The sequence below is a fragment of the Solanum stenotomum genome, unplaced genomic scaffold (genome assembly GCF_019186545.1).
Source record: "Solanum stenotomum isolate F172 unplaced genomic scaffold, ASM1918654v1 scaffold17538, whole genome shotgun sequence".
Classification (NCBI taxonomy): Eukaryota; Viridiplantae; Streptophyta; class Magnoliopsida; order Solanales; family Solanaceae; genus Solanum; species Solanum stenotomum.
In genome coordinates this window covers 54,707-66,793 of record NW_026024602.1, presented here as the reverse complement: position 1 = coordinate 66,793, position 12,087 = coordinate 54,707, and the positions used below count along the sequence as shown (strand labels likewise).

At 32.2% G+C, this 12,087-nt stretch overlaps 1 protein-coding gene across 1 annotated transcript; it reads right to left on the bottom strand.

Annotated features, from left to right (window-relative positions):
- Window positions 1–61: 61 nt before the first annotated feature.
- LOC125850482 (transcription factor bHLH157-like) lies at window positions 62–7,485 on the bottom strand. Its single transcript, XM_049530330.1, has 11 exons — window positions 7,162–7,485; window positions 5,408–5,943; window positions 4,724–4,927; window positions 3,574–3,667; window positions 3,031–3,072; window positions 2,874–2,933; window positions 1,312–2,583; window positions 1,129–1,230; window positions 803–949; window positions 523–648; window positions 62–290 (listed from the first exon to the last, which is right to left on the bottom strand). The coding sequence occupies exons 2-11, from the start codon at window positions 5,503–5,505 to the stop codon at window positions 201–203; spliced, it is 2,235 nt and encodes a 744-aa protein (XP_049386287.1). The 5' UTR covers window positions 5,506–5,943; window positions 7,162–7,485; the 3' UTR covers window positions 62–200.
- Between the last annotated feature and the right edge of the window lie 4,602 nt (window positions 7,486–12,087).

The window sequence follows — 12,087 nt, the reverse complement described above, 5'->3', positions numbered from 1 at the left end:
TAGACAAAAAAATTAGAGAGAGCAGGGAAATAGGAACTCAAGCTTTCATTAATTCACATGGATGGCTACACACTAATATCACACGTTCAAGGTGAACTATTACAGATACTATTTGATAGATACATATTATAGAAAATACTAAATCCAGGTTCATTACAAAGCTCCCAATCGTCAAATCTCCGCATAATTCAATAAACCAACTAGATGTTGCGTGAAACAGAACTTGGCACCTGCTGTAGGAGCTGCATCAGCGGCCAGAAGATATCCAGTCTATGGAAGCTTCCTGAGGCCTGTAAACAAGTCGAAAAATATCTCAATACAACGTATACTATCATTTCCCTGATCAGAACTTGAAACAATTTTGTCTTCCCCATATTATTATATCCCTAGAGTTTAACCAAAAAAAAAAAAAAATCCCTAGAGTTGATAATTTTGTACAAGGAACCACTGAACTCAATCATATGCTTCAATGGAGATCTATTCCAAGTAAAAAGGAATTAGTTTGTGAAAGGAGACTACTACCTCAACAATAAAGTGAGCCCAGGTGCTCTCTGAACGCTTTTCCATCACGCCCTTCAAAATCGTCAGCTCCAAACGGTGAATAACATCAGAAATTTCTAAGAAACGTCCATGGTCATCACACATCATCTGTTTGAAATTTATGTCAGCTCAAAATTTCATAATGCAAACAGATGTCAGGAGTACTGAGATCTCAGATTTTAGTTGTGGTGCTAGAGCAGGGAATTCTTTTATAACGTGAAAACTAGTAAGAAACTAGGACTAGTGAAGCCATATGATATACCTCTATAAGCATGTGTCCAGGGTATTCCAAATCTTTGACAATTATTGGGCATATCTGGTCCGCACTTCCCAATTCTAGAGCCCAAGAGGTTCCTTGTTGATTACTAGATTTTACTTGAGGTGACTGAAGGCACTTGTCAGGGTCTACCTGCAGTACTTATGGATCAATGAAATTAGGACCTGACAAAATGATGGACCCGCAGAAAAAGATAGCAGAGGGGGTTTCGACATAACATATTTTAGTGAAATTAGACTAGAAATGAAAAATACTTGGCAACCAAAAACCAAGTAAATAATAGATGAATATGTGAACCACGGAATGATTACCTCTACCTGAGACTGGAACTTTAGTTTATCAGCCTGATTAGTAACACTTCGCAGAAACAGCATGTGCTTTATGGTTTTATCTAGTAAACTGTCAATGCTACACTGCAGGGAGAAAACAAAAAGTTATTTTAATCCTAGGTACAAGAAAATAACCTAATAGAACTAAGGTGAAGCTAGACTTACTTTGGCACCACTAGGGACAAGTTGCCGCAATTCCTTAAGCTGGTCCTGAATTAACTGCCTATCTCGTGGTCTGGGCTTATGACTATCACCAGACCGTCTCCTTTTCTTGTTAGTATTAGATATTTTTGACTCCTTGTGACAACTCAAAGAGCTAAAGACTTTTGTCTGATGATGCCCCTCATTAGATGCACTGACAACATAATCAAATGAAGAAGCAGAATGTGGACAGTTAGTCGAAGCATATTTGTCTACCCCAGCTGAAGCCGATGTAAGAGTGCTTCGTGTAACTGCCTCTCCAACCGAATCACTTTCTGCAGATTGATTTTGCCTTTTACGAGAAGGGACAGGTTTTCCTGATGACATGTTTAAGGACTCCAGACCAGCCACTTTGTGTAGTGAGTAATCATCAGAAAAACAGCAAGCACTGGCAACAACAGCTTCCAGAAGATTCTCTGTATTATCTTCTTTCAGATTCCATCCATTTGATTGCCCAAATGATGGCCCAATATTAAACATACAATCTTCTGTATAGATGGATTTGCTAGCAATATTTGCACTAAAGCCAGACAAGTTGTGGATTGTACTTCCAAAGGCTTCGTAAAGTTCACATTCTGTTGGGCAGCTAAAAGAATTACTTACATTTCCGAGAACAGTGTCACTGCAATCCATTCCAAGAGATCGTGGATCTAGCATGTCTCCATCAAAGTAAAAATCCACCTCATTAGAAACACCGACTCCGCCAACGTTGCAGCTAGAGTAAGAAAAGGCATCTATATCTTTTGTATGGCAAGAAGATTTACCAAAGCTGCTTTCGGTTATCCCTGATCTATTATCATCAGAATATTCATGAGCGAGTTGCTTCACTAGATTAATCATGTCCACATGTTGCATTGCAATTTCCCTTCCATTTGCATTTTCGAGAATATTTGGCATGTGTTCAACAAATTTGCTAACTATGCTTTCATTTTCATCCTCGAGGATATTTTGCATGTGCTGTCCAGATAACTGAAAGGGATGTTGAACCTCAATTAATGAAGTCATCGGAAATGCAGCTGATAACTTGTGTTCTTTCAGAATTGGTATATCAGCAGCTACATCATCTTCATTCACCTTATTTGTGGTAGTTGCAGACGGTATATTCAAAGTCTCTGAGAGAGTTGACTGTAGAAGAAATTCACGGCTTCCTCCACCAGGTAAAAAGCTCTCCACAAATTTGTAATGAGCATCAAATTCTTCAGCCAAATTGGTAACTATCTCCATGTTTTCAGCTACCTGATTACGTGAATGAAATACAGAATTGTGTGAATGACCGTATAAAGATACCGCTGCATGTAAGCACATACACGATGCAAGGGATAAAAAGTAAATGAGGCATCCTGTAGTTCTATGGCCACCCCAAAGCTTAGAAATCACGTCTAAAATATAATTATGCAGTTTCATATGCTGCTTAAGTTTCCATTAGACAAGTATCAGACATAACTTTGTGAATCACATTGGCAAAAAACAGATCCAATGAAGTTCAGCAGTATTGGAAATATTGTGATATCAAAAACATGGCATACCGTTTCCACTGATCCTAATTGAAGAACACCATAAGGAATACAAGGTACCAGCAATATAGTCTGAAAAAGAAAGATATTTCATATGGTTAATTTAAGGAATACTGTAAACACAAGAGATGAATAAAACCACCTCAAACCTTATGCTACACAAACTCACCTTAATGCCAGTGACAAACTGAAGCATCCACTTATCTGGACACTGCAACAAATTTCAATCAATCAATCCATCAATGATGCTTCAAGTCAAGAAATAGAATTTGAGAAATTTGTTATCCATAACTTCTGAAAAATCATTTTATTCTACATTAACAGTGGTCCAAATTAGTTATCCGTAATTCTAAAATCACTTTGTTCTACATAAACAAGAGAGGTCCAAATTAGTTATCCGTAATACTAAAAATCACTTTGTGCTACATTAACCTAAGAGGTCCAAATTAGTTAACCTTTTTATTTAACCAACTAAAGTTAAAGAAGAAAAGCTGGGCCTGCGAAGAGACCCCATTACTATAAAAAGAAATAGATAACTTTGTCCGGCTAATGGGGGGCAGAATAGCAGCATTTCATCAAGCTACATCAGTTTTGGCCCCGTTGACAGAGTGTTTTAAGTGTAACATGGGTTCATCTCAATTGAGAAAAGGGTCAAATAGTTAAGCAATAAATTACACTTCCCAGAAGCAAAGATGCCAAATTTAATATGTACCTCAGCAACAGAATCAAATCCAAGCTCTGCAGGTGATAGACTGTCGGAAGAAATCCAGCGTGGGATGCCCGAAGATGCCACTTCACCTACCACCCTGTTTCATTTTCAACAAAAGACACATAAGGAAAACAATAAAGTTGACTCTTGATATCATACAAAAAAAGGAGATGACAACAAAAATAGCTCTCAGCTTATCAGGATCATGATTAAGTAATAAGAATGATAACGATGCAATGGAGATCCAAACTTGACCACATATCGAGGAGTAAGTCAGGCAGAAGTGGTTGCTTAATAAACCATCAAGAATAAAGAGAAAATATTTGTTTATGAATGCAGAAATTCACAAGTCAGTATGGCTTTCACTCGTCCACTGTGGTGGCATATCGAACCTGAAATGTATGCTAAGATTTATTCCATAGTTATTACCACTCTGATCTTTCCATAAGTTGGTCTTCCAGCACCAGAAAAATCTTGTACCATCTATAAGAGAAATCATAAACCCATTTGCTTTTGACAGAGATTATGGCTAGCCCCCCCCCCCCCTCTCTCTCTTCCTCCAACAAGGTGGAGCTACTTCTCTTAATTTAAAAGATGGTGCAAACTTGATAAATCTCAAAGGTTCTTAATCAAAAACACTAGCAACTTCTAAGGAGAAGCTAAGTTAGTCACATTTTCTTTTTCTTATTTTTTTGTCCTTTATGAACTAGTTTACCTGTATTTATCCACTTAATAATGTATTCAACACTTCTTTAATCAGTAAGATACATTTAACATATTTGTTCTTCTTTAGTCTCTGTGGGAAGGGAATGCAATTCCCTTTGGAATATACTCACTCGTCTATACCAAGAAATGCAAGTTTGTTACAGTTTTTTATCAAGAGAATTTGAAGAGAACTTTTCAATCTAAGAACAATTAGTTTTTTTCTAGCTGATCTAGATCAACAAATTATTAATATTATAGAGAATTTGTTGATAGAATGGGACGTGGGGGAAAATAGGGGCACACTGGGAATGAATGCCACAAAAGCTCATGACATCGCTAGCCAGTTTCAGTCAATTTTTCTGAAGCTAATTAATAAGGAAAGCCAAATTATGCTACTGTTTCAAATAGAAAAATACAGAAGCCAGAAAGAGAGAAATCAATGATCTACCCTTTTCCTGCAATGTGATAAGTACTTGACATCTCAGCCAAGGCTAAGTCAATTGGATGTGCACCCAAATATCCATTATGTGATCTTGACCCACAGTTTGGGGATAACTCATTCAAGTATTTGCTATAATAATTGCCAATTTGACTTCTGTAAGGTTCTCTAGCACCCAGAATATCCAGATATCCATCTTCCCATGTCAAAATGCTGCAAAAGTAAGTCGAGCCAATGTAAGTGAGCAACTAGTCTCAACCATTCAGTGCATGTACAGATTATAAACCACCCAAGACTAAATCCTCTAAAAAAAAAATAAGCTGATCTAGTACAATGCTACAAATGCAATACATTTTTGATTCAGTAACACAACCTGTAGAAAGACAAATATTAAGCAAATACAAAGAGTATCCCATTTTCTTCATGGGCTGCAAAAAAAATAGAATGAGAGGAAATTTTCACAGAATACAGAAAGATGGATGTAATCAAAAAGGTGTATAGCACTGTATTTTCCCCATAGGAACTTCATACCAGTCCAAATCAAGTATGATGGCTTGCGGAAACATACACTAAGCTGAACACAAAATAATTCAGATTCCTTGAAAATATACTTCTTTTTTGTCTTTTTCTATCCTTGTTTTGCTAGATAGGGCACTGAACTGTCGCAATGAAATGGGCTAAGAAACAACTTACGTAGGACACTGGTGCTGAAGCTTCCAGAACACTGCATAATTCCATGGAGATTTGAAGCAGAGACTTTCCAGGAAATGCCTCAAGGAAGCAGCACTCATTCTTCTTTATTCTAAATAAATCAAAAGCTCCAAAATTCAGAAAATAGCAACCCAATTTACCACCAACTACCAGACTAACTTCCTCGATATGATCCTCGCCCAGCCTGAACTATAAATAAACCAGCTCTGCGTTTCATTGGGGGTTCAGTTGAAGTCAAAAGCAACATGTCCATTCTTTTGATGATCTCTCCAACTATCAGAAGGGAAATTGATACAAAGGGCATAAAAATGGATTTAGAGCAGGAAATTAAGGAGATAGCAAGGCTGAGAACACGTCCATCACTTTAACACCAACGGAGAAGCAAATAATGCAGTAAATGCTGATCAAAGAACAAGACAAGGACAGAAGAAGCCTCAATCCTTATCCACAGCGACTCGATGCTTCCACTAAATAACCGAGAGAGAATCCAAAACTCAAAGCCAGAACCACGGGATAAACTGTAAGGAGAAAATTCACACAGTGATAATATACTCCAGTTAAATGCAAGGGAAGTTAAAATACATGAAGTCAAAACTTAACTATACAGTAATAACAACGCATCCAGAAGATATACGATATAAAAACTTAAGGAGCTAATAAAATCGAAAATTCATGTTTCATCATTTACATCCCAATCTTTACAACAAGACAAAAGATTCAGAAAGTAGCTTCTTGGAGGTACTTTACTTTGAACTAAGTAAAACACAAGAATTGACTCACCACAACAGATATTAAGGAAGAAATCACAATTTACCACTAAAAAAAGATTAAAATTTTACTCAATTTAGTCAAAAGAAAACATTTTTTTCTTTAAAAAAATTCAAATATTAAAATTTTGACATTGCAGTTTGAATTGGTGGTTTCTCGATGCTAATCTATCACTTTGGAGACAAAAGAGAACACATTAATTTCTTGAAATTCTTATCCTACTGAGACCAAGTAAAAAAACATGATATCATTTCTAAAGTTCTATCTTTCTCTCATTTTGCACCAAATCAGTGCAGCTAAATTTATATTTATTTTTTTTCTAAAATTTAATCAGATTAACTAGTAAATTTAAGCTTTTAAAGATATTGACAGCTGATTTAAGGTAGAAACTGAATAATTGCACACAATTCAGTATCTGTAGATACTTTACTTGAATTTCATGTGAAATATTGAGCTAATGCCTTAAAAGTGTATTTCAATTTTCAATACTGATTTCTACTCATTTTCAACATTTACAAACTTTTTTTTTCAAGTGAACTAACTAGTAAATTTAAGGTTTTAAAGATATTGACAGCTGATTTAAATGTAAAAACTGAATAATTGCACACAATTCAGTATCTGTAGATACTTTACTTGAATTTCATGTGAAATATTGAGCATTAGCCTTAAAAGTGTATCTCAATACTGATTTTTACTCATTTTCAACATTTACAAACTTTTTTTTTCAAGTGAACTAACAGGTCCAAACACAATTTCATCCACAAATTTTTCCCCAATCTAAACTTCAAATGCTAATATTTTTTCAACTTTAACAAAATTATTGTGCAAATATCTACTTCGATTCAACCAAAACAATAGTATACAACTGTTGCAGACAAATCAAAGCTTCTACACTACCATAAGGATAAGCAAAACAGTAATTACAAAAGAGAGAACATTTACATAAGGTAGGTGAAAATTTCACTTACTAAGCTAATTGTTTGACGAACAGAGAGAAGCTTCAAAGGAAAGAACTTTTGTAAACTTCGAATTGTTTAGCGTCCATAATTAGTAACTCGAATTGAACTCCTTCTTCTACTTCCACAACGCAATTTATGAAAGTAAATCAATGAAATGAGTACTGCGAAGAGCTTTCAAGAGACGAAGAATGACGACGACGAAGAACTCATTTTCCGGCAGTAATCTCAGTGTTGTTTTGCTCCGGCGGCAACGAGGAGAGAGAGAGAGAGAGCCGAATATGATGGCTTTGCGGAAAGCGTGAAGTGACTTTTTTGAGAATTCAGAGCATTGTGTGTATAAATAAAGCGCCAAGAGACGGAGATCGGATTTTATAATGCTTTTGTAAATCTTATTTTTAATTATATAAAAAAAAATTATGTACGTAGTCTTATTTTTATCTCATAAAGGTAGAAATATTACCCGTTACACCTAAACATAAATAAACAATATCAATGAAGTATCAACGAAAATATAATAGTAATGAAAATGACATGTTAAAAACAAAAGAAAAGGTAAACAATAATATAATAATGAAGCAAAAAAAGAAAAAACAAGACAATAATAAAATTGAAAAAAAAAAATAGGAGTAATAATAATAACAATAATGTAATAATAGCATTAGCCACAAGCCCACAAGTATTAAAAAACATACTTACAAAAATAATAAAACATTGTTTAAAATGATTTTTTCTATTTAAATAAATTGTGAATTGGCATGGTGATTGTAATAGTAAAATATTTTCTCCATTCTGATTTATGTAAGTTATTTTTTAAAATTCAAATGAATTTCATTATTATATTAATATGAGAAGAATTTATAACTTCTTGTATTATAATTTTAAAATTTTTAATTTTAATTTTTAAAAATATTAAATTTATTTAATAAATTTTGATTTATTTTTTGTGGTAAACTAATAACTTTACACAAATTTAAAATTGAATAGAATATTAATTAATACTCCATTGATTTGTGTGATAGACATGTAATAGTGAACAAAATTTTAAAAAGGAAAAATACATTAGAAATTTATGATTTTAACATACAATTATAGTATTTTGTTGATATATAAAAGTATGTGGTGAGTGGGTAATGGATTAAAGATAATGTGTTGTTTTGGCTTTTTCGTATTTCAATTGCCCCACACTTGGCTTCAATGATTCCTTAACAAATAGTGGGATTCCGGTCCCACATTTTTACCCCACCCACCCTTTTTTTTTTCAATCGACGTTCGATATTCGTATTAAAGTCTAGCATATTCAATAGCACATAGAAAGATCTATTTTGAGACAACAATTTCAAATTCGAAATTTTTAATTAAAAATGAAGGATTCTAACCATCTCATCACAATTCAGATTGGTATCCACCGTTTACGCAGGTGGTGTGGGATTTTTCTTCCCTTTTTCTTTTATTATTTTTTGTAGTTTTACGGTATGTAAATTGTAACATGCGCATTGTAGGTTGTACATTGTTTTGTCACCTTGTCTGATATTTTTCAGATTTAAATTAATTGGAATTTTAATCTGAATTTTATGAAATTAAATTACCTTTAAAAAGTAAATCGTACATTAGCCAAAAGTTTTCTAATTGAGATCATTAATGATGGAAAGTTTTCAACCATTTCACATGGTCGGCTCAAAGGAGGTCACTAAAATAATTGCTTTAGATTCAACGCCTCATTTTTTTATTATTATTAATTTTTATTTTTATACATATTAAAATTATTAATTTTAAGTAAATATAAAATATTAGATATGTGAAAATAATAATTTTAAGTAAATATGATTTTCTTAGGGCTCATTTGGCTATATTTGATGAAATTATGATTTGAAATAATGATATGATATCCGATGAGATGAGTTAAAGTTTTGTATGAACATGTAATTTAAGTTTTCAAGTTGTGTTTTTTTGCTCATAAATATAACAACCCTATTGAGTTGTGAAACTATCAAGTTATCTCAATTTTTTATATAATCTTACTAAATAAGCAAAAGTTAATAACAAAAGTATAATACACTATCATAAAGTTATTCTAAAAAAAAGTATACAAGATTTATTGATCGAACATTAGTTTGATAAAAAAGTAAAATTGAACATAAGTTATTGTGTACTATATTGTTTGAGCCGTTTGTTGATCAATATTTTTATGCTCATATTGTGTGCATATATTTCATCACTTTTTGAGTAGTCACGCAAAAAAGTATTTATAAAATGGTGAATTTTTTTATTACAAAATATAAATATGTGGGTTAATTTTTGCATTTAAAAAACGTGAAATCATGATATAAGATTCTCAAAATTAAGTTTTTTTTTTTTGAGAATTTGAAATTTCAAATCATGAGATGAAAATTGCATGTCCTAACATTAAATGCATCTCATGATTTCAAATCGTGAGATAAAATCGCATATCTAAATGCCTAATTAGAATTTGTGTCCAGGTCATCGATTCCATTGAATCGTTTCGGCTATTTCACAATACTCATCGATGACAAGAAAGAAGTGTTTATTTCCAAGTTAAATAAAAGCACTTAACAACGAAGATGAATTTATAATTAAAATTTGAATAATGCACATTTATTTATTAGTATAATCTAAGAACTTTAAATTTGACAATTAAATATAAATTAAACATATAACAATGTTTACATCAAACTCAAAATAGGAGTTGAACTTGTACTACTACTATAGGTACAACCTGTACAATATTTATTAATCAAGTCAACTTAATTACCAACTAGATATTAATAAATATTTCCGTCGATACCATTCTGCAATGCACATTTGTTAATCCTTCAAAATAAATATAATTTGTTGATTATGAAAGACAAATTAATTAATGTGTAAGTTCTTTTAACGTTGAATAACGTAACACGTATAAATAATACTTGTATTTAATTTGGAATAATGAGTTGATGTCAACTTAATAGATTTATTATTTTTTCGTTGACTAATTAGAAAATTAACAACTAGATTCTCACTTTAACTTATTAGGGTGGTTTGGTTCGAAAACAAGTTATGTTAAGATTAGTTATTCTGATATTATTATTTTTATTTACTACTATTTGATTTGTTATATTGAAAATAACACGTATTGCATAATTTCGAAGAAAAAGTCATTTGATTACAAAAAATACTCTTCATATTATTTAGTAGGAAAAAAATTAAGGAACTTTATGAATTTGTTGTGATTAAAAAAAAAACATATACCTATATATAGTAGCACAAGGTCTCAAGTTCGGTTGAGAATATGGTTTACCTTTTTGTCATACCTGATTTAAAATAGATTAATCGAGCCAATAAATTTTAAATAATGAATAATTAAAAAAATTGTGACATTAGGATATAACTATAATCTCATGTTCAATTTTAAACAAATTGCAGGTGTAATTTTTTAGCAAACATTAGTTAGTTAATTGTGTTTTCTACTGAAGCGGTTTGTAAAACTTGTCCAAAACCTAAGTTCATTGTTATAGTTGAACTTTTTGATTTGTCATTATACCTCGAGAAATAAAAAGGATTACCATCCACATAATTAACTTGCATGTTTGGTTTTTAAATAATATTGTTTTTAAGAAAATTATTGTATACATAAGAGCTTTGTTTATTGAGTTATTGAACAAATTGTTCATTTGATCTGACCTTAGCATTAAATTTTTTGTTAAATACTAAAATAGATGATGACTTGAATGATTCTTAGTGTTGGAATTTCTAGGGAAATCATTTCTTGAAAGCTATAACAAAACAACAACAAGAAGGACCATTGAAAGCTAACGATTAATTAACAAAAAAAAAAAAAACTACTACAAATATAGGTCGTAGAGGTGGAATAGTTGTGATCCCTTCATCCTTAATCAGATGTCTCATATTTGAATTTATGACTCCTTAAAACAGTGGCGGATCTACATTTAAGCTTATGGGTGCTTGAGCACCTATTACATTTTAGAGCCAACACTATTATTTATATAGGAAATCTAGTAATTCGTACAAATATGTATATTGAGCGCCCATTTTTAATAGCAGCTTCAAATTAGAAAGAGAAAAAGGACAATTATAGCCTTGAACTATCGTAAATGGTATGCAGATATCCTTCGTCATATTTTTGGGACATTGATATCCTTGCCGTTCAAAAACTAGAGCATATATACCCTTTATACTAACGGACATACACATGTCATAATTTTATCCACCGACCCAACATTTATAAAATATCGAATCGACGAATAAGATTGTGTCACATGATCCTATTTAGTCTTCCGTTAGAGTGAAAGGCATATATGCTCTAGTTTTTGGACAGCAGGGCACCAATGTCCCTAAAGTATGACGGAAGGTATTTGCATACCATTTACAATAGTTCGGGGGTATATTTGTCCTTTTTCCCAATTAGAAATAATTAAGCACCCATAACTAAAAAATTATGGATCCACCACTGCCTGAGAGTAGAAAACATCATATTAAAAGTGTCACCCCTAGAAATGAACTCTGCAGTGCACAATTTTAAATTTAATCGTGTCCAATAAAGATACCGAACAACAAAAATTATTGTCAAATGGTATACTATTGATTTTTAAAGGGAGACGACTCCATTTTTCATTAAACATATGTGTGAAAGTGACATTATCACTACAAGTTCAATGTATTTCACTCTGTCCAAATTACTATTCAATTTATTTTTTTTCTTTCTCTTTCCTTGGATCCCCCTTTCTCCAAAAGGCAAATAGTTTAAAGTACAACCAAAGGCCAATAATTAAGTTGTGGCGTCATTAATTAGATTTTAATTTAATTTATTAATTATTAGTCATATCTTTTGCTCCCTTTTCTTAATTAATTAATATTTTGCGTGACTAACTCTTAAAATAATTAAGTTTAAGTTGTATTTACCGACCAATTAAACATTTT